Source organism: Plectropomus leopardus, chromosome 3, assembly GCF_008729295.1.
Source record: "Plectropomus leopardus isolate mb chromosome 3, YSFRI_Pleo_2.0, whole genome shotgun sequence".
Lineage (NCBI taxonomy): Eukaryota > Metazoa > Chordata > Actinopteri > Perciformes > Serranidae > Plectropomus > Plectropomus leopardus.
The window spans coordinates 25,311,751-25,335,793 of NC_056465.1; the positions used below are offsets into that span (position 1 = coordinate 25,311,751).

Sequence of the window (24,043 nt, forward strand, 5' to 3'; positions counted from 1 at the left end):
CCTGTTCAAATCCAAATGGTTTGTGTGACATAAGCCACATTACTCACTTATTTTCCCACCGTTAGTCACTAAATGAGGAAAGAAAACCAGCAGGATAGAAATTCCCACAGGTATCTGTGGCCTGAAGCCTTGTATTGTCTGCCTGTGATTTTTCAGGGTCAGTGACCCAGGCTCATCTGGATCGACAGAGCTTCCTGATTCATAAGTAAAATGAGGCGGAGCTGGATGAATGAGTTAAAGAGAGAGAGGTGGAAAAGGAGTGCTTCATCATTGCTTTGATGAGTGGGAGATAGTGTGAGTGTTTCATGACAGGGAAAAAAGTGTCCGGTCGGAGCGGGGTCAAGGTGGGAGTGTAGCGGTAAATGCAGATAACTTATCACAAGAAAAGCCCATTAGCTGCTCTGTATCCCAACCTGCACAGGAAATGTGGAGTGACAGCGAGATATTTCCTCCCTTCCTCACTACTGGTTTCGCTCTGCACTCACTCGCTCCGTCTGTCCTGCCAGCAATTTACTCTCCATTTATTCTTCCTTCCTTTATGATTTGGCTTTTTTCTCTTATATTCTCTTTTCTTATACTCTCCCTTCTTTACCTCTCCTTTCTTTTCTCCCAGCGTCAAACCATAGAAGCACCAAATTTTCATCACAACATTGTGGCACAGAACAAGTAGTTGAGGGAACAAAATCCGCTCCTTTGCAAACATCAGATCAAGATGAATAGAAGAATAATGTAGAGATAAGATCTGGACAGCTTCATCATGTCGACTTTTTATCTTGGTCTATCTACAGCAATTTTAAAGTGAACTATTCAATGGCAACATTTTTGTATTGAAATAACAATTAAATTCTTTGTAGTGGCTTCTTAACTTGTCTTTTGTCATTTTTGCGAGTGACTGATATTACCAAGGGACATGGTGATTTAGAAATTACCCATATCTCCCACATCTGTGTTTACTGCAGTACATTTGCACACGATATTACATTTATCGATACTGTCCCCTAAATATGATGCACACAGTCATTTGTAACTCCACTCTACACCACACCACTAGCACTGAAGTACAGTGTTAACATCTTTTATTTTATTTTATTTGTTAAAATGTTGGTTAAACAGAGTTGATTCTGCCACAGATTGTCACGTGTCAACCATTTCATAATCTTTCTCGATTTTGCTCATCTGATTGATTTGAGCTTGCTCTTTCTGCGAATGGTTGTCCATGATGTGTAGTGAGATGAGTCTCCTGCACCCAAAAATCATGCATAATTTCCAACACAGCTTTGATAATTGTCTACTGGGAAGCGGATTTGCATTGATAGCAAAGAAATAACCCACCCTAGTCTCCCTGATTGGCCAGTTCTCATTGCCTTTGTTGGTTGGATTGGTTAGGTTTATGCAAGAGGAGTGAGATTGATTAGGGAAAGGGTGAGCCAATCAGAGGCAGAATGAGGCATAATAGAGCGGGTCATTCTTTCGCTGTCCTAAACGTATGCTTTCTACCAGGGGAAGGGGCAAAAGGAGGCACAGGGAAAAAAGGTAATTTGTGGTGGAATCTTTTTCTTCAGAAATTATGGACATGGCAGATTTGCGTGGAAAGATCACAGATGATCTCTTCGCAATTATTACAAATTTCCAGAAGTCCCTAAGCAAGCTGTGCGAATACTTTTGCATTTTTTAAAAAAATCTAAATCGTCTGCCTTTTGCTTATGTCCCTGTTCTTTCTTATCTCTCTCGATGAGTCTGTCTGTCTTTGACTTTATAATTGTGATGGATCTGGGACCAGCTGAGTGCTGAAAAGCATTACCCCGTCCTGCACCGCACCGCTATGCTATGCTCTGAGGCCCATCATCAGCCTCTTTCTAATATGAAGAAAACTGAGCCGGGAGAGCATCAGGGGTGTCAGGAGCCTCTGTATTAGGTCCAATCTATCATAAAACACCTGCTCTTTTATGGTCCTGGAAGGTCACACAAACCTGCTATAGATCACCAGGCTGCAGAGGAAGGCAGCACAGTCAGGCGTCTGATTGCTCTAGCATGTGCTGGCGACTGTTAATACATGTTATTATGACGGAGCAGGGGTGAAGTGGTATGATTTAAAGCGCTCATGCAGGAGACGACTGTAGCCGCGACTGCAGGTGAAGCTGTGGCTAACAAGCTCTTCATGGCTCCCACAGAGACAGAGATGGACAGACAATAGGAGGGGAAAAAAGGGAGATGTGTGTCTTTTCTCAGCGCTTAACAAGAGAGGCCTAGTGAGATGCGTCTGCATGCTTTCTCTCATTTTGTGTGTCTCTAGTGTAAATAATGTGGAATCTCTGCAGTTGAGCGGTGAGTTGAGGTTACATGGTGTGTTAGGTTTAATGAGACTTGAGGATCAGTGAGAGAGCTTGACACGCCATAATTGACTTATGAGGAGAGCTTTCGAGTACATCTGCATTCAAGGGTGAGCGAGAGCTACCGCGCCGTGCATGTGTGTGTGCTATATATTGAATGGCCTTTTGACAGCTAGCAGAGCTGGGTGTGAAGACCGATGAAGAGGCCATCGCTGAAGGAGCAGAGGCTATGTTAGGAAACACAAAGTTAGAGGAGGTCAGATGGCGTGTTTACGGCAGAGTCCAGAGCTATTAAAGTGCCAGACTATCAAGTAACTTGAGGCTGAGAGGGATTAAGATGGCAATGTGCAGTTTTGCGGAATTGATGTGCAAGCCTAAAAGTTTGAGGTGACGATAGCCTAATGGCAGAGAAGTGGGTATGAGAGGGCTGCCAACTCAAATCGAGGGTCTGACAGATTTGGGTTTTTGAATGCCATTACAGATGTTTTTGGACTTAAGCTGCAAGTAGCTGGAAATGTGTGTGACTATTTTATTATATCAGAAATTTGACCAACCTTTTGCCCAACAAAACAAAGCAAAAAAAAGTTACAAAGATTAATTTCCACTCCTATAACTATATTCTTGGCAGACAAAAACTCTGCCCTGGTTGGCCCTGTAAAGTGAATACAAAACGGAAAGTAGAATTTTATTTCATACCAGAGGTGTTAAGATTTTTTGAGATGGTCATTGAGTCAGATTGAGTTATCACTGAGTCATAAATTCTTGCTGTGACTCGGCCAAAAGACTTGGCAGTCTACCAGTTGGACCCTGACCAATCTGTAGGGCGTTCTGTGCTCCATAGAAGTTATCAAATTGGGCCTTAGAGGACAGATCAGGCACATCGCTTGTCTATTACAACAGTATGAGCATAGATTGTATAAATAATAGATGTAGTTACCATTACATGACTAATTGGTTTGTGGACTGTTTTAAAGCCTGTTTTAAAGCCTTGAGTTAGGCATATTGGCTGTTGCCATCGTGTTTTTTTGTAGTCAGCAGTGAAAATGTTTAAACGAGAGGTTGGAGTTGTTAAGGAGCAAAAGGTGGATCTGACTGAGACAATGTAGCAACAACACAGACAGCCTGCCACCCTTAATTATGTGTAACTTAATAAAATGTAGAGGGCTAAGTTGTAAAAAAAAAAAAAAAAAAAAGTAAAACATAAAAAATCACCCCTCAAACAGCTGTTGAAAGTATTGTCAGTAGCTATTGGGACCAAAATGCTTTTTGTACCAGGCTGTAAACATGTTTATTTCTTCTTAAAGTTTGGCATTTTAACATGGGGGTCTATGGAGCTGGCCTTAAGCAGCCCAGTGATGAGCTGCAATTTTTGGCACTTGTGCACTGGTTTCATTTTTTAGCCTCAGAGGTTGCCACTTGAGTATGGCACATTACACAGAATAAAGCAGTGTTTTTGTTCCTGACACAAAAGAACCAAAAAAACCTCTATCAGCACACATGTTTTTAGCTCCAGGTTTTTCTTGAAATCAACATGGACACGAGAAGGTTTCATGTACAAATAAAAACCACCTATCCATCATTTCAGCAACAAATGTTAGTATACAATTAGATAACAGTGTGCAGTTTTTTATGTGTGTGTGAAGATTATTGTTTACCAGCACCTGCAAAAGTAGACATGGAAGTGAATGATTTATGATGCGTATGATGGCGATTGCTCTTGTTTTGCTCCTGACAGCCCGTGTCTATCTGGCTGGTGTCTGTCTGATATCGTGCAGCCTGATCCAAGCCTAAAATGAACTTAATATGTAATGCGTTTTAGTCATAACTTTATGTAATCTAAAGAAACAGCTTGTTGGGAGCATAAAGGCAGCAAGACCTTGCCTGCAGATTGTTGTTGGATTATGTAAAACTTTGTAATGGGGAAAATATGGGAGATAATATGAAAAATTTGGGATGTTTGGCAAAATAAAATAATGGCATCAGATCTTTTGTGTTATGCTTGGCAGGCGGTTCATTCTCCTTTTATGGCTTTTATATTGCCCGTTTTAAAGCCAACTCTTGTGATTGAGTCTTTTAAAGAGTCAATCTTTATTTACGCATACTCAGAGCATCGACCGGATACGGTTCTCATCATGGAGGTGGCTGAGCCATTGGTGAACACTGCTCACTCCATAAACAGTTATAAACAACTGCAACAGTGCTGACTGAGCTGATAGTGTTAAACCGGGAGGAGGATCAGAGAGTGGGCGCCAGCTTCTGCACTGTCGCTATGCTGATATCAGCAGTAACTGCCGTATGAACTGCACAGATGAGCTAGTCAATGGTATACGCACATGCACTAACATGCACATGTGGGTGGACTGGCTTACCACAACAAATCCCAGAGAAACTTGGATTACAACACACACACAGGTAGCTCGACTTTGTCTCATTTTGCCGTTACTCCACTATATCTTTACCTAGCAAATAGGGGTTTGCTGCTAATGCTCTGAATTTCACATACAGGACATTTAATGAAGCTGCAAGTTATCACAGTTTTGTAAATAGGGAACATATTTGGATTTAGGAATGACTCTTTAAGGAATCATTTTTTGCAGGTGATAGGTAATCTAAAATCAGAAGGAGTAGACCAACCTGTGAGGTGTCATGGTTGAAGATGATGGAGCTGAGGTCTCCACAGTTATAGTGGGTAATGAGGTCCTCAGTGGTGTAGGAGCCCTGCAGGCTGCCTGCTCGGACGCCCTCGTGCTGCAGCAGCGTCTGGTTCAAAGCAAACAGCACCTGCAGGGAGAGAGACACGGAAAGACAGGAAGGGCGCTGTTACTTTCTGCATCCACAAACTCAGTTTTCTCCGCTCTGTGCTCGACAGGAATTTGCCACGAAGGGGGAGAAATTGTGCAAGCGTGGCCAGTGTTCCTCTTTTAAAATATAATGTGACCTTAATATACAATGAAGCTGTTATTCCTGAGTGTCGGCGAAATCTAAGTTGTTTTGCAGCGTTTTCATTTCTTTCAGGATATTTTCATACACTTTCCATACAGGCTGACTACAGGTAAAAGCAGACCGCAAGAGACATGGCAAAAATCCACTGACTTTCTTGTGAAGGAGGGAGAAAACAGGGTAGGAAAGGGAGAGCTGAGGAGAGAGAGAGACCCTTTAAAAATAACCCTTCTTTCTTTTCACCAGGCCAGGGTGCCGTAAATTTACAGCAGCCATTAAAATCAAAAGTAAACCCTCTTTAGAGAGAATTTATAGCGTGCAGCCGCCAGCCAGCCCAACAACTCCACAGCTGTCCTAGACACCAGGGGTTAACCTAGCTGCTCCCGCCCTCTGCAATCCCACGCCACCTCTGACTGGTCTGGCAAGTGGGACTGAGTTGTCAATCATTGTTAAGCTCCCTTACAGGAACCAGAGGTGTGTTACAGCAGTTTTGTCTTTGTGAAGCAGATTTTTACATAGCTTTACATTGCACCTATAAGACAGTTACAGTGGACTTGATTAGACTCAGCTCATCATATCTTCAAACACCACCAAACTGATCCAGGTCTATGATCCTAATTACCCAGAAACCTGAATAGAGCTTCGGAAAATACTACAGGGAGAACGTCAGCATCCAGGCCCACATGATTTGTGGAGCAGCTTAGGGCCGATACAGCTGCACAACTGATTGAGCCCGATGTCAAAAGTCTGGGTCGTAATTCGTGCAATTAACTTATGCTTTCGCAATCATAAATGCCCATATCGTGCATATTGAATGTTTCAACTCCAGGTAACCCCTACGCTGGGATAATCACATCCAAGCTCTAAGCTCAACCTTGTGACTCCCTCTCTCCGTCTCTCTGAGGTCATTGTGTTTGCTAACCAGTCTTGTGGGTTCCTTTTTGCTTTCGTGTACTTTTTTCCATAATGCAAAGAGACAAGTGATGAGCTAACGGCACATATAACGCTCTCGTTATCCTGCTTTCTTGTCTCTCTTTCTCCACTTCCACTTCAGAAGAGATGTGCCCATCCTCTTCTCGTCTCTGCCAGCGCCGGATCCCCGAGCCCTTCCTCCCACTCTACAACCACGGACTCCAAGAGTCTGATCTTATTTATTCTTTTTGACATGTTTCATCGAGCATATTTTCTGCTGCGCTCAGCGCCGCCGTGTCGCCCAGCCAGAGGTGCATAATCTCGGTCAAACCTGTACCCATTTCAGCCCTGAAAAAATTACTTTCATGCTTTTCTCAGCTCATATCTCAGCACCAGACTTCCAAAACCCAGAAGCCCCCCTGCTGCTTGAGTTATGACACTATACCTCATTTCACTTTCTATTTCCATCTCATGTAAGATTATTTTATAGCTCTAAACTAAAGGTCACGCTGAGGTGTGATGCCAGGTCCAGGGAGGCCTCTGCCTTGTGGCTAACTAGCAGTAGCTAATTCTGCTTCTGCAGATGCTGATTTTGTGCCAGTAAGTTGCCACTGCCCCAAGTCCTTGACCCACAGGGCGCTCTGCCACGTCTCAAAGGTTTTTCCAAGAGAAACAGCAGAGCGGGCCCTGGCTAGAGTCAGGGGCCGGAGCTGGCAGAGCAAACACACCTGCCAGGCAGTTTGTAACGCTGCCAGCTCCGGTAGTTTCCCTTAACACGGCAAACTGCACCAGACACGACAGACAGGAGGTGCTGAGGAGGATACACGGTAAGAGTGGAGTGGTGTGTGTGTGTGTGTGTGTGTGTGTGTGTGTGTGTGTGTGTGTGTGTGTGTGTGTGTGTGTGTGTGTGTGTGTGTGTGTGTGTGTGTGTGTGGTTGGTTGTGTTGTTAAGGGAGTTGTTATTTCAATATTGTCCGTCTCCGGGGGAAAGAACATCTCTGCAGCTGTAACCATGGCGCCTGAGTTTGTGCTGGGCTGAATGAAAGAGCACGTCAATCACTGCGGGAGAGGCTGAGGGGGAGAGAGGAAAAATGCAAACATTCTCTGTTTGTGTGTGTGTGTGCTTGCATGTATAATGTGTGAATATGTGTGTGTGCATGCACGCACGTGTTGGCTGACAGAGTGGGTGTTCTCATGCTGAAGTGGCCCACTCACTTTGACAGACTGGCTCTTTTACAGCCAGGCCTTTTCAAAGTAACGAACATTGACTCTGCTCACCACACAGTTTACTACTGCAGGTCTCTCTTCTCTCTCTCCTTTTTCTCATCTAATACATGCGTGAGAAACTCCCATTGTAATTAAACGAAAGCTTTATAAGTACAAAGCTGGAAGGAGCAGAGCACACGGATGGTCTGAGCGCAGCACTCCAAAAATTCATTAGCGAGCGTTGGAAAGAAATCAGAAAAAAAGGGGTAGGGCAGGAGTGGGAGCAACATTTAAAAAAAACACACACAAAAAAAAAACAAATCAAAGAGATCTTTCATGTTTCAGAAAATGTCATTTATCAACATGTGTGTGCATTGCAGCAATTGACCTTGAAGTGCGTTAAATCCTGGCTGTTTGCTAGCAATAGTGTTAGCTTGTTTGAGGGTTTTACGGGTCTGAAGCATGAGTAGGTGCCGATGACAAGGAGCTGGAACTGAGGGAGCTCACTCTTGTCGACTACATCACTCCCCTATTATACCTCCTTAAATCTGAATCGGAGAATGTGAGTGATGGATAGTGCTAAAGGGCTTCGGGCTGCGATACAACAGAAGGAAGTGTCAAACCGTGGAGGCCAAACGTTGAACTCTGGCAAAGAGGAGAAAATATAATACTCAGGATTGTTTTTTACTTTATGGCTGTAGGAGTTGGTAAAAGCAAATGAAAAGCACACATCATTAACAGCCGTAAATTCAAAGATATATCACTGCATCAATCCTGTCTGCTTTAATCTTTTATCCCTCCCTCATGTCCGCTTTCCCCAAGCCACCCTTTTAATTTCTCAATCCATTACTCACTTCATCTCTCTTAGATGTCTAAAACAATGAGACACTATTTCACCATCCTGCAAATTGACTGAGAAAGAAGAAAGAAAGAACAAAGGCAGGGAGGAGTGACAGCAGGAGGAAGACGGAGAGCAGAGAACAAATGCCGGAGAGAGTTGAAAGTGTGAAAGAACGGTATAAGACAAATAAAGCCTTGTTCTCTATGCGCGGAGCATGTGTTGTACAGATGGAGGTGATTCTTCTCCGTTTGCGCAGTGGAGAGTTTGGGTTAGGTGGTATACACATGTGTATGGGTGTAACCCTGGCATTGGCACCGGCTATAACGAGGCAGTCAGGTGCATGAAAGCAGGGTGGTGTGTGCCAGCGTCCGGCAAGAGATCTGAGAGTTTGTTCCTTCACATCTCCTTCTCTCTGCTAAGCTACTTCTCTCACTATATCTGTTCATCTCTTTTCTCCTCCGTGTTTTGCTCGCTTAATTTCTGTCCTCTCAGGTGTTAAGTATAACGTCATGACATAAAAAATTACCGCTACTTTATCTCCTGATCAGATGTTTAAGTATCCTGGGGTGGCTTTTTGTAATGGTTTTCAGTTAGAGTGAAGCCTTTTGCTGGCTGCTCTCGCATTGCTGATCATCTGGCATTTTTCCGCTCTATGCACGTCTGTTTTTTCGCTGAAGCCTCCTGAATGCCTCAAGTTAAAAAACTTTAACTCAGAGTGGAGAAGCACGCAACCTCAGTGGCGTTTTTTTCCCCAATTGTCCAGTCTGATGAATTGAGAGATGGCCCCTCTGTGGTGACAATGACAACAATTGGTAGTGGACATGATTTTTTGTTAAGCCAACTTTAGCTCACTTTCACTGTTATCCGAGGCAAGCTGCAAAACATATAAGACAAAATTAGTCTTGACTAACTTCTGTCATTTTATCAACGGTAAATAGGCTTGATGATTGACAGCAGATTGTCAAACTGTCCCTGACTCATCCTAAAATAAGCCTTTAACAGGTCATCACTCAAGCAAAGGTCCTGGAACAGCTGGTGGTTCTCCATGTGATTTCTCCTTTTTTTCTGAGGGTCTCATGTAGCCACCATAGACTGCATCAAATATTGGACTTCTTCTTGGATTGGTTGGCTGCTGTTTAATTGCATAACAAAACTTTATTGGACGATCAGTGTATGCAGACCAGTGATTGGATTTAAATGATATGACTTAACTTGAGATGTAATGTTGCGTTATGGGACCCATGGGACTCAATAGCAGTATCAATAAGCTCAAACCGTTATCAATTTTCAGGTTTTGAAAAAAGCAGAACCGGGTCCTCAATAGAACCGGGTGTGACTTTTGCCCTCAATAAAACGTAAATAGGTGAGTTATGAAAAAATCTGTCTGACTGGGGCAGGAATAAAAAAGGAAGTGTGCCTTGCCTTTTATTGCACTCTGAATGATCGGGGCCTAGATTGTCACATCAGCTGCCTCTGTGGGAAATCAGATGGACTATTTTACTGCAATAGTTGTGCACACAGTGAATGGTCCTGAGCCTCATGTTGGGAACCATTGCTTTCCTTTTCAAACATTCAACAATATGGAACAAGTAAAGTTCTACTATTTGGTGTTTTTTGTTCATTTAAAAACAAGCACTTGTGGAGCCAAAGGAGGAGGGACAAACAGCAACATTATCTCTGTGACAGAAAGCCCAGCAGTATTCTGTAGTACCTTTGAATACACACCATCCAAGCAGAGTGGTAATGCAGCTCTTTCTCTGTCTTTACGTCTGGTCATTTAATCAGCCCCTTGATAAAGAAAACAGTACAAACAGTTTGAGGGTGGCGCGTTCCCCTCGACCGCTCTCGTCTCCCTGAGAGCCGCTTATGTTCCATCGCCTGAGAAAGAGAAGAGCTAGACCCCTGACCCAGGACACGCACTGCTGGGTTCCTCTGGGCCGAGCCAGCTTCCTCTCTTGGGCTCTGGCTTCAGACGGCAAGAGGGGATTGGGTTCGCAGCACCCTGGGGTGACTGAAGGGAAGGAGGTAGGGAGTTGAAATAATATCCAGGGCAACCCAAGAATAGGAGACGTGCGATAGCTCATCCCTGTTCCCCACAGAGCAGCCCCAAAAAAGGGTGGAGACCAAATTTGTGAGAGTGTACTTTCCCTTTCATGGCCACAGTGGAGAACCATAAGAGACTCCATAAAAAAACAGCCTTGTGTCCATTTTCTTTTAACCTGTGCTATCTCAGTATGACTTCATGCTCCAATATGCATGTAGCAGTGGTGGGGGGATTTTAAAAGCCTGCTGTTGTCTGACCTTTTAGCCCATGCTAGCTCTGAAAGGCACCTTGAATACATTAGAGTGGAAAGATGGTGTCACACAAGACCACATCAAAGTCGTCTGGACAGTCTCACATGATAGCTTCCCTGTTGTCTCCTACAGTTTTATCAACAAGGTCCTGTTCTTTCTTATTTCTCTCCAAGGGAATCATGTAACCTGTCGAGGGCTTTAAAGGCAACATTCGAGCATTAAAAATGCCTCAAACGCGACCTCCAACGTCAAAGCATTGCCAAAATTGTTTTATGGCCCTCCGGCGCCTTTCTGCGTGTATCGTTTGCTTATTTGAAGGTAAGCAGCACTTTCAACTCGTCACATCTGGCTTGAGCTACGACAAGCCAGAGCCTCGATTTCTTCCAAATCTTTATCCCCGTTAATACCCATGATGCATGCACACTCACAAACACATATACAACCACCCATTAGCACATACGCTAATAATTATACACATCACGTTACTTTTTGAGCAATACCTGCACTGTTAAATATGACAAGTTGATTTTACTTTTGAAAAATCTATTGTGAGTAAGTAAATATAACTATTAATCTTAATTGTATGCTTACTTTATAATTGTTAAGTTTACTTCAAAGCAAGTTATATTTACTTAATTTTGTGAAGTTGTTGCAACTTAAATATGACAGGTTTAGATAAATCAGTCTCTATAAGTTTTAGCAACTTCAGTAAACCAAGTTTACCATGCTATATATCTATATTCTGCTGGTTGCAAACTAGTCAATCTTATATAGATTTTCTTGAACATTTTAACAAAACAGAACTAGTAGATTTCCTGACTTCATCATTGGCAAAATCCCCTCAGTAACAATCAAATCAAGCCAGACCAACTTGGTTTTTTGTAGTTGCCAAAACTTAGAGAGAACAAGGTAATTATATTTGCCATTTTTAAGTTGCAGCAACTTCACAGAATTAAGTTGATACAGCTAACTTTGAAGTAAACTTACTATTTAGTATAAAGTAAACATAAATTAAGATAAACAGTCATATTTACTTTACTTTTTCTAAGCAATCAGTTTCCAATATTATTTTATGTCAGATCAACTTGTCAGATTTTACAATGTGTATACAAATCCTATTCTGCAGAAAATGAAAGAGGAGACATTTCAGGTCTCCTCCACTCAGACAGCGCCAATATTTTCTCTTTTGTCTCTGCTTTTCTTTCTCTTCCCACTTCCTTTCTCTTCTCTCATTCTCTCTCTGTCTCTGTCCCACTAAGTCTCTCGCCCTGCCTGGTCTACCTCCTGTCTCAGCCTAGGAAATCCAGGGATTACCAGAGGGACAATCCCAGTGGCAGGGGCCTGCTGCTCCCAGCTTCCACAGAAAGCCCCCTATTCTTCCCCCTCCTTCTTCCTTCCATCCTGTCTTATTTCCTCTCTGAGGCAGGGGGTGAGGGTCTAATGATGGGTGATATCCCTCTCTTAGTTTGGAATGGTAAAAATCTGCTAAACATCCACCCCCTCCTTGTCTTTTCTTGCCCTTCCTTCCTCTGACTCAGTTCATTTCTCCACCTCCTCTACTGTTCTCTCTCTGCTTGCTCTTCTTTGCTTGTTTGTCCTCTTCTCTCCAATATAACCAGACCTTTAGGCATCTATACAAAAACACATACTGTATACATCCCTCCAGTCCCTAGAGCAGTGATACTCAACTTACAAACCATTGGCCAAATCTGGCCCCTGATAGGGTACTGGGTGGCACCCCAACCATTTTCTAATTCGCAATAAAAATAAAGTGATTCACACCGGGAATTGTTTTTGTACTTATACAGTACAAAAGAGTACAGAGTGCACAGGGCAGCATCAAAAAAGAGCTTTAGAGCTCTTAGAGTTTATAAAAAAAATTGCCAATGGAGGATCTCTGCATCTCCAACAGAGGTCCTAGCTAAGACCATAATGTCCTAAATCTTAGAAATGTCCAAAAACTCTTGAAATGTCATGAAACCCTAGAAGTGTCCTAAAATCCTAGAAATGTCCTGAAATCCCCAAAACATCCTAAAATTGGAGAAATGCCCTAAAATCCTAGAAATGTCCTAAAATCCTAGACACCTCCTAAAATCCTAGAGATGTCCTGCTATCCAAGAAATGTCATAAAACCTTAAAACTGTTCTAAAATCCTAGAAATTTTCTAAATCTCTTGAAATGGCCTGAAATCCCAGAAATGTCCTGAAATCTGAGAAATACCCTAAAATCCAAGAAATGCCCTAAAATCCTAGAGATGTCCTTTAATCCAAGAAGTCTCCTAAAGTATTAGAAACATATATAAGGCTGCTGTGTCCGGCCCATGGCCTCCTGTCATATTGTAGAAGTGGCCCAAAACTAAGGCAAGTTGAGTATCCCTGCCCTGGAGCCTCCTGTCCCTCCTCTTAATAAGAGTTTCCAGTGAATGGGGGGCTGGGTGTCACCCCTACACTTGTCCACAAATAAACCCCGCTGTTTGACTTGGCAGCACTGCTGCTGCGCCAGTCATCCCAGCTTTCCTGCCTCCCCGAAAACAGAGAAAATAATAAAGTATCACTTGATCCAGACTGAAAAAGCTCGCAGCTGGTCCCTCACTGTGAATGCCCACAAGCAGAGGGTGTGAAAGAGTGGTGGAAAATTATGGAAGGAAATTGTGCTAATTTTTGTTTTCTTTCAACATCAAGGGGCCCGGAGCTGTTTAACAAGAATAAGTCTGTGTGTAAATACATGAGGACAACACAGCTGAACATTACGGGGGTTAAAGTTGGTAAAGGCGACAGAGGGAGAATGGGAAAGATTCCACCCAAGTAAATAATGATAAATAATAGCTGCACTAATCAGTATTTTTATATAAACAACAGATCAAAATGACTGTGTGCTTTGAATGACATCACTCATGACAAACCCACCATGAATTATCTCCAACTCTACAGTTCCCCTCTGCTGTATGGAGTGTTTTGGCGTCTTTTAGCTCATTGTGTCTTTTACAGCCTATAACAATCTAATGTTTGGGTTCAGCCTCACCAGTTATTAGCTTTGCTTCAAGCCTCATCAGGCAGTTTTCAAGGTAAAAGCTTAGCCCAAAACAGCAGACAGACAAGGTTAGCAACTAACTGGTGAGCACAGTTGAGCTAAATAGCCAGATGTTTCTCTGAGCAGCTTGTGGAGACCAAAACAGAGCTAAAAGAAAGTCAATATTGGACTTAAATTCATCAAGTGGCCAAAAACTCAACTCTGAGGACCTGATACATCATAAATAGTGTTAATATTAACAGATGCTAATTATCTATGGCGGTTATGGTATTATCAAAATGACATTTGCCGTATCTGATAGAAAGATAGAAGCTTGCAGTGTGTTAACAACTTTAAGTTTGATTCCATCAATCGATCAAACAAGTAACTGAGTAAAAAAGAAAACAGCTTCATTAAAGGCCATTACTCTGTACTGTAGGCTAACCTTAGCAGCCTGTGCTCTTATTCATACCCTGCCAGTCTGCACTGATGTAAGAGGTGCTGTGGAAATATGTCAAAATGCGCATCTGTCATACACAAATCAGCAATGACAGTGTATCCACAACAATGAAGTTAGCCAACAAAAAATTATCCCATCACTAGCAATTTCTTTTGTTTTGCTCGTTATAAAAAAAAGACTGTAATAGATTAAAATGACATTTAACTAATACAAGGGGCATCGTAATTTTTCAATAATGAAAAAAATTCAGTAAAGGCTTTCTTTTGTTGCTTGTGCAGCTGTATTGCCAATGACTTCTCATCACACTTGATTATGAGTGTGCCTCTGAAAGACCCTCATTTGGAGGGCCATGTAGCCCAAACACCTCACGCTACCCCTCTATCCCAACAGCAATCAGGATACCCTAAACATGAATGTACAAAATGTGCTCAGTGGTAGGCGCAAGGGGTATATTGTGATTGAGATCTAAATCAATGCTAGTGTCAGCCCGTTCTCAATCCAAACTCGTAAAATAACGCCGCTCTGACAGTGCTTTTGGAAGCGCTGCCGGTAACGGATCCAACAAACCTCTGACTTTCATGCAGGACCCGTTGTTCACTTCCCATCTGAATTTGATGTTTTTTTTCTACACCTTACCATGTGCCTCCTTCCCATAATCCTAACAATCCTTGACTTTGTTGCCTAAACTAAACCATCTTTGGCATGTGCGTTTGTTGACGTCTTGGTGTCGGTTTCCATGTACTGTTGTTGTTTAAACATAACCACGTGCAGCGTAATCCCACTATTTGTTTGTGTTGACATCGCGGCATCCTGGAATGCAAAGAGCAAATGCAGAATGATACCTAGAGTGCAATACGACGGCACAGAAGTCCACTGCAAAGGGGCAATATGTGACTTAAAAAGAATTTTACAAGTTGTAGCACTGCCAGAAAGTTGCAAAAAAGTCAATTTAATTAAACGTTCTTTTTAAAAAAAACTGCAAATTATTGCAACTTTTATGACATGTTAAAAGTACAGCCAGTACTTTAGCTGTTAGAGTTGGTAATATTATCCCTCGTGAATCACAGAAAACTGAAGAAAAAACCGTCATTTCCATCGCTCTTAATAGGGTGATTCGCTTTATTTCATAGGATCACTGAAATAAATAAACTGCATATGAGGCAAATGAAATGATCTCACCCACCATTAGATCCATCAGAGTTCTTCAGCTGTTTTAAGGAAAAGAAGATTAAAGCACTTGCTATATCTGCACTCGATCAGGTCACTCTAACCTTATCTCCCTCAAAGCCCGCAGTCCACCTCTAACATAATGGCCTCCACTAATCCTAACACATTTTACAGTCTGCTTTTTTTTTTCAAGGAAAAAACTCATTGAATTCCATTGGATTTATCCAGCTCTTATTATGATGTGTGATGCTATCCAAACCAGATGAGCGGGGTCTTCTCCGCTGCATGAGAAAGAAACAGGCAGAAACAGCCGTGTATGTTTAAAACATGCCTCCCCGGCCCCTAACCAGGGTCCAACCACTCTCTCTTATCTCCCCCTGCCTGCTTTGGTTGGACTAATGGCTTTAGACAGAATAATTCCCAAAGAATGATTTGTCCTTTGCAAAGTCCACATCTGAGGTCCGGCTGAAACATGAGAGCGGCACATAATATGCTGCATGAACATAAATTGTGTAATGGAGGAAAAACCGGATCCAGATTGAGAAACAGGGATTGTCTAAACTGTTTGTAGGAGCGGGTCCAGGTGACTGAATTCATTTCTGTTAAAGCCAGGAATCCTTGCAGAGGTTTGTGTGCGTGCCTGCAAGTCGAGCACGCATCACACATCACTGTCATGATGTTCGAATGATGTCAAACTGATATTTTCCTTCGTGAGTTTCTGTGTGCACCTCAGCAAGCATCCAAGACTGAATTGTTCTTGTTTGCACTGTTTGACAGGCAGATTGGATTTCCCCTGCAGTGCAGTGGACACTTTTGTAGCATAGAGTGTAATACAGCGGACCATAGCTATAAAAAATAGCATTTTTTATTTCAAAGGGATATGATTTAGAGGTTTTATGTATGGGTTAACATCTGCATGTTGTGCATGTGCATTTCAATAGAGGGGTGGAAGGTAAATGGCAGAGAAGGAGAAAATAAATTAAGTGTGAAAGATGGGATAAAGCATGAGAAGAAAAGAGGGAGAAAGAGGAAAAAATGGACACAGTGGGGGGGGTGTAACGTAAAAATACGTAAAAAGACAAAAAGGCCAGATGTTTACAGTTAACCAGGAGAGGTAGAGAGAAGGGGAGGAGGGAGCAGACCTCTTGCCCCACACCTCCTCCTCCTCCTCCTCCTCCTCCTCCTCCTCCTCCTCCTCCTCTGTCTAACAGGTCTGGAGCACAGCTGGGCAGTTTTGTCCTCCACCTTCTCTCTTCTTCATCCTCCCAAAGCCCCTCCATCCTCAGCTCTGTCCCCATCCCTCCAAAACTAACTCTTCATCTTCCATCAATTCTCAAACCCCTCAATCACCAGCCTTCTTCCCTTTCCCCACCCAGGTTATACGCTCTCAGTGACAAATCTCTAGATTATACAGTTCAGCAACAAGCCCTTCATCCCTCTCCCACCCGTCCCTCGTTCTCTCTTTTCTTTCATTTGATGGCGGCTCTCCTTCCACCACTGTCACTGATCTCTGTTTATTTAGCTTTCATGTCCTTCCTCCTTCCTGTGTTCCAGTTCACACACACACTTATACTTTGTGTGTGTATGTGCATGCATGTGGATACTGTGCTTGTATTTCCACATGTGTCTGTCTTCACTCCGGAGTTTGTCCAAATTGCACAGTGCTCTGACTGTCTAATAGAGTGGAGCAGCAAAAGGAGGAGGACTAAGTGGACCAGACTTCCTCTCCTCTCCTTCAGTCACGGATCTATTAGACTCGATGCTGAAGCTAACGCGGTGTAATCCCACACAAGCACACCATTTCACGGCAAATCAGCGGGAGAGATGTTCAATTTCATGCAAGCATATTGAGCCTGCAGGAAAACAGAGAGAGGCAGAGCAAAGATCGTAACGTATACACAGCGACGGAGACTGTGAACAAGCAGGATACATGTTTGAGCGAGTGTTGAATAAAAGTTTTCAGGGTGGGGGGATCACAATGAGTGAGGGTCATGCTGTCAGCACATCCGTGAGGAAGCAGAGTCCAAATCATCTCCCAGATGAAAACAAGCTGCTTTAGATGAAGCGTGGAAAGAAACACACAACAAATGTAAACAACCCTCCCAAATATTGCCTACCGAGGTTTGCCAACACTTAACAACTGTGGGACCACCAGAGAGACTTCTGATGTGTTTGACAGATATAAAAAGTATTTTTAGTGTTGGAAAATGTTTATTGGCTGCATCTTTTCTTACCGTAATGAGAGGGAGATTAACCTCCTGCCATGCCATACAAAGTCATTTTTTTGTGTGCGTCTTTGTGTTTTTTTGTCTTTATGCATTCAGTAGAGAGACCAGTCCAGGAAATATTCTGTAGCCTCCGCCAAAAGAAGAGAAACGTACCATCCAGTAAGTCCTAAGTTGTATTTTTTCTGCATGCTGTCTCCTTATCTGGCTAGCTGTTAAGCCCGCACTCAGGAGCCAGCTGGGTTTTGTTCAGAGAGTGAGGGTGTGTGAATCCTGCAGAGTGCTGCGTGCCGTCAAGGTGCTTAAGCTAGTTGTGGGTGGTGGTCATAAATGCATCCTTAGGTTACTTATTTTCTATTTCTTTATGTGTTAAATAGAGAAAATATTAAGCATAGAAGGTGTCTTATTAGATCTGGGCTGGGTAACAGAAAGCAATTTAACAAGCAATAGTGTGTCCAGACTTTTTTTTTTTTTTTTTTACAGGGGTAACCCAAGTGGGGCACTGACTTATGCAGGGGTGGCATGAAGTATGAGTGCTGCTGTGGGCATATGCATCAGAGTAGCTTTAATTTACCAATCACCAAGATAAATGGACCCACCAACCACAACACAACAGAGTGACACCCCACAAATGTAATATACGTAACACTTTTATACTTTTTTTTTTAACAAAATTGTTCCTCCAAAAGTAAATAGTAGAATAGCAAGTTTAAAGTGCCAGCAACTTAAACTGCCAAAAAATAAGATTATACGTCTGTGTTAACAAACTTTTTAAGCTGTATCAATTGATTTAAAATTTGTCAGGCACTACTCAGGCACGTTACTGCCTCTCAGGTTTCAGACTAAATTTCACCTATGAAAGAAAATTCAGTGTACAGGTGAAACAGTTCAAACTGATTGGGCAGATTTCCAATCATAATGGAGCGGCACCTGCGGTGGCAAGGTTTTTTTTTTTTTTTTTTTTGTGATTTTGTCAAGTCTAAGTCATGTGACTTGATTGACACCTCTGGTGCTTTGTAAACAAACCCAGTATTTGACACACACGTATACACCATATGAGACGACCTTTCTGTGCTGCCCTGGTTTCATTACAGATGTGATGCAAACTCCTTCCTCCTCTCTTTCTCAATCTTTCGCTCTCCTCTGTTTCATTCTCTATTCTGTATGAATGAAAAGCAGATGAAGAGAAGACTAACAGTGAGTCTACCAGATTTCATGTCCTGGACTGAGTGTAGAAATCTTAGTACACTTGAACACTTCTTAATCCACTTCCACAGTACTTGGACTGATTATATGGAGCGATATCACACGCTCACACAAAACTCAGCCATCCTCACTGAGGCCTTTAAATGGCAGCCAGCAACCTTCACAGAAAAGTGAAAGCTCAGCTGGTGACTAAGAAGGAAAAATAAGGAGAAATGCAATATGACAGCTGAAGAAAAAAGGCAGGAGTGCATTGAAAATTAGGAATATCGAGGTGGTGTTTACATGCCCATGGCGTGCATACGGATTGCCTTCAAAATGCAGCATTAATTGTTTACGTTCACAAAATATTATTTTAAGCCCTTATTCCCAGAAAAAGACTATATTCATACTAAGCTGTTAACATGGCTAATGAAGTGTATATTCCACTGATATTCCTGTTTACATGCAACCGTTCATACTCTGATCAACGTGGCCTAACATGTTGTTCATCACCTCAAAAATTTGGAAAAGCGGAACGGCTGGAGCTGGTTGTGCCATTGCAATGCATCAAAGTAGGATTTTCACAGTTTTCCACTGGTGGCTGACTTTTTGGACTGTGTGAACACAGCCTCCCTCTTTTTTTCCTTCAACCACCTTCTTGAAAAGTTCACACTGCAATATTTGCACATATCAAATATCTGTTGATAGGTGTGTGTCTCCTTCTGACCATAAACTGGGCTTTTCTTTTGGACATGCATCTCTACCCCACACCCTTGCAAACTGTTGTTCTGTGTTCAACACATCCATGACAACAGCACACAGAGCTGACAGGCAAGAGACCATGTGTAACAAACTGCGGTAAAAACACCCAGAAGAGATGCATATTCTGAATGTGCTGTATACGTGGCCAAAGAATGCTGCTAAAACTCAAATGATATTGTCATGTCTCATATGTCTAAATCGGAAAATGCTTCATTTTGCACTGTAAAATCTGGCAAGTTGATTTTATTTTTAAGAAAATCAACATAAGTAAATGTAACAGTTATTCTTAATTAGTTTAATTAAATATATCTTTCTCAAATTAAGCAACTTTAGTAAACCAAGTTTATTGTGCTATGTATCTGTAATCTGCTGGTTGCAAAGTAGTCAGTCATATTTGCATTTTACACAGATCTCCGTAATTAATTATCGGCAAAAAATGTTCTTGTCATGATCAAGTTAAGTCAGATTAACTTGGTTTACTTAAATTGCTAACAGAAAGGTAATTTCACTTGTCATTTTTAAGATTCAACAACTCCACACAACTAAAACTTAACAATTATATATGAAGTTTAAAATAAAGAAAGATGCATAGTTGTATTTACTTTACTTTTTCAAGCCAGTTGGTTTCCAAGATTATTTTAAGTAAGATCAAATTAGACATAGAATATTGTCATATTACGAATTTGCCATCCAATTCAGAAGACAACAAAAACAAGAAAAAAAACAAACCATGGATGCACTGGAAATGACAACTTAGTGAAAAAATGAGATTTATGGTCTCAGGACATCAGCCAAGAGGCTTTCAGCATGCTTCTCTTAATTACTGTGGTTCATAACTTTTGGCCTCACCAGGCTGCAATTAATTAAGAAAACCTGCTCATACTGACAGCTGAAGCAGACATCGGACCTGTGCCGAACACCGAACTGAGGAGGAATTAATCATTTTTACGAGCAGCCCGTAAATGATTCTGCCTGCATCATCAGAGCAACTAATCAATGTTGGAGGAAGGAGAATTGGAGAAAACAACGATTTGTGTACGTTTGTGTGTGACAGACAGAGAAAATAGAGTTGTGTGCCTGTGTGTGAGAAGGAGCAAGGCCAGAGAAAGAGGCAGCAAAGCCAACATGGAGACAGAGCAAAACAGACAAACAAACAGACAGGAAAACTCACAGAAGCAGCGAGTGGGAGGCGGTGAAGGCGGAGGGAGAGCCCAGTGATAGGATATGGGAAATAACTCCTCTGTGCTGCCAGTGGTTTGGAGGTTGAAAGCAGTTTCTCGACGGCATGTGGTGGAGGGGTTACAGGAACACTGGCCATAGATTAGTAGCTCTTCCTCATGCTGGCCTTGACTGGGAGCCGCGTTGGCCGTCACATCAGAGACGGGGCATTTAACTGCCCTCATAAGACTCTCATTATTTCATAAATCTGCAGTTTCGGCGCTCAGCTCTGTTGATTTGAGCCTACGCCAACTCTTAGAGAATGTTTTTACAATCTCCTTAATTTATTTACAACCTTGATTCATTTTTGTGTGAATATGTGTGTGTGTGAGAAAGAAAGAGGTCGAGAAAGTCTGATAATGGGAGCAGATGAAGAAGGATCCTGATGAAAGTGATTGAGCTCATTCCACTGTTTGCTTGTTTGCGTGGCCACCACCTGCATAATGTGTGTGTCTGCATGCACCATCCAACAGGAGCTAATGTGATCATTCTTACGCAGAGGAGTTAAATTACACCCTGTCTGGTGCACACATGAATATATTCCTTCATGAATCGGTGACGCATATTTCTATGACCAGCTTTATTTTGCTCTTGTCACATTCTTGGCTCCTACTTTATCTCTGAATTGTCTTTGTTATCAGGACTCTGGTGCTGTTACTGCATGCTTTAAGTCTGACCTGAAGCCTCTTCATGTCTGGAACCCAACAACTGAACCACAGCTTAAAAAACAGCACTACATTACTCAGAATTATCTACAAATAGATGTAGACATGGTTCCCATGGTCATGGAAAACCTGGAAAGGTAATGTAATTTCACAGTCACATTTTCTAGGCCTGGGAAAGTCGTGAATTTAGTAACAATAATTGAAAGTTTTGGAAATATCATGGAATTTTGCAGCTTATAATAAAATTACTATAGTAATCTTTTGATAGATAACCTTCTTCGTAATGTAACATAGTGATAATTTTACTTTCTGTAGCTGTCGACAGACCGTTGCTCTTGTGTGTCTGTGCAACGTAACCTCATAGAACAGTTTGTATGATATCCTACGAATTAGCACCCCACAAATGATGTTAAATCCTTAACTTAAAAGTGACAGTGGTTAGTTAAAGTTAAAAGAAACATGGTGAGGATGTACATGTAAATGACTCAAAGTTCACATGGTTCGAAACATGCAGCTGCCCCAGTCTGCTCGGGACCTTCTTTACTTCCATCAGCGCACTGGTCAAATCTTTGCAGCCTTAAAAATAAGTAAAATAAGTGTGTTATGCACAAATTACTGGCTCATGATTGGGTGGGATATGTACACATTTTGCCGCATTACACATAGCCCTAACCCTTTTGTTGGGGGAAACATGATTTATGAGAACAGCCTTGTCTGTGTGACAAGGCCTTGTTTACCGCCACTTAGGTTTCTTCATTTTCGCCCTATGCTCCGTCTCCCCCTTCATCTATGCCCGCTAGCTGAAATTCTATTTGAATACAGATTTTTTTCATCATAAGTCCTTAAAAAGCCATGGAAAGGTTTGGAAATGTAGTTCATGGGAATGTGTGGGAACCCTGTGTATATTGCTGAAGTGAAACTATACTTTATGTTACTGGCTTGTTTGCAACACTTCCACATATATTCAACCTACAACCACCCAGAGCTTTCAGCCCTGTAGCCTCCTAGGGAAAGTGCTTGGTATGAAGAAATCCAATATGATTAAGACTATGATTGCTGCCTCTAATAGTTTTAGCACCCATACCCTCTATTAAGGAAAACATTGGGTTTGGACCACAGCTCAGCACAGGCTTCTGACAGCAGGGATCAGCCTGTGGGAAAGACCCATAATTCACTGTTTTAGTGTGTGCATGTGCGTGTTCAGTAAGTGTAAGTTGTACATATGTGGGCACGTACATCTGTCTGTGTATAAGTATGCTTCTGTTGGTGTGTGTGTGTGTGTGTGTGTGTGTGCAACCCACAGCGGCTCAAGGGCAGACTTGGTCAGCCATGCTGAGGGTTTGTGGTCACCCCGACCAACAGATCACAGGATTGTGGCTTTAAATGGGCCGCAAATCATCAAACAGGCCACACGGATGGAGAGGAATGCTGGAGCAGACGGGAGGAGCACTAGATAAGCAAGATTACAACTTCTGTAGTTTGTCTTTACTGGAAGGCAAGGAATAAAACCCTTCGGAGAAACAGCTATTAGTGTCATTTACTGTAATAGGTCTATGGAAAGCTATAAAGAAGATATCAGAATAGTATATGGTTAGCTTATTGTGTGGTAGGGTGTGTTTTTTTTTTTTTATCTGCCTCTTTCCTTATGAAAATCATTTATTTATAGATGACATAATAGTGAAGCTCTAAGTTAGCAAACTCTTGTTAGATTAGCTTTGTCAGTAATGGAACAATAACGTGGCTGTTTATTCAAAAGGCTTACCTGTACCGTCAACTCTTGTCTGCAAACAGTTTCTTTTTTGTTGAACAGTTAATACTCTGACATAGGAGGTTGAATTACAGTGAATGGTGCAATATTCTCTGATTACCTTCTCCATTTTGGTCTCTCCATCCCCTCAAAGGTCAGCATCAGAGCCCCTTCAAAGTGCAGTGGCCATTCAAACCAAGTTTCGTAAAGGCCAGACAGTGGAATTACATCTGTCACATGATGCTCTGTGGCTTAAAAAGATTTTTCTCCAATGAACTCGGCTACATAGCGAAAGAGAGTTCTGTGAATCAGGGTAAGCATTTTTTGAGCATCACATGCCGAAATGACTTGGTTCACTCTCAGTCTAAAAACTTTTGGAAGGTCTAAAAGAAGAGCCACACAATTGAATCATTTATCCCCATTTAGGTTAGCAGAGTGCTAAACTGTAAGTAGCCAGCTCAAGCAGCATGAGTCTCTTGTGTGCCTGCTCTGTATGGATGCCATGGAGGCAGTGCCGATCAGCTGGGTAATTTTATACACGGCACTTGAGCTTTTTAGTAGCTTCATGCGTCACTGAGCAACTTTTGTAAGAATGAAACTGGCCCTGCCTCTAATGCTGTACCCAGTTCTCTTAATACAGGAGTACATCCATGGTCAGCACTGTCAAGATGGCTTGCCATTGGTCAATTGCACAAATTCACTGGTTGGATTTTACAAATATTAAATCGGTGCAAAACATTTGCATGGATTTACTTTTCCTATGAGCGAATCCATTAATTTTGGTAATTCCACTGAAATGACTTCAATCCACCATGAAATTTTGCCATTTTAAATGACTCTGCCTTTTAGTTTCTGCCTTTCATCTTTGAAACAAACCTTTACTGTTACATTTATTCTACATGTGGACAGGCGATGTTCCAAATCTGAGTTGGAAAACTGGAGCTGGTTTTGTGTTGTAGGAAAACACTAATTAAGAACTCGAAGTGTAGTTCCTTTCGGAGGCCAGTGTGATGGTGCACAGACACTGAGCAGTTGTTTGGATGGAAATGACCTAACATGTGCAGCCACAACTCACTTCATG

At 42.1% G+C, this 24,043-nt stretch overlaps 1 protein-coding gene across 1 annotated transcript in view; it reads right to left on the reverse strand.

The window, feature by feature from the left end:
- Window positions 1-24,043, reverse strand: part of trabd2b (TraB domain containing 2B) — an 83,047-nt gene that overhangs the window by 30,115 nt on the left and 28,889 nt on the right. Inside the window, 1 exon segment of the mRNA XM_042484051.1 lies at window positions 4,965-5,111. Coding sequence (XP_042339985.1) covers window positions 4,965-5,111 — 147 coding nt within the window.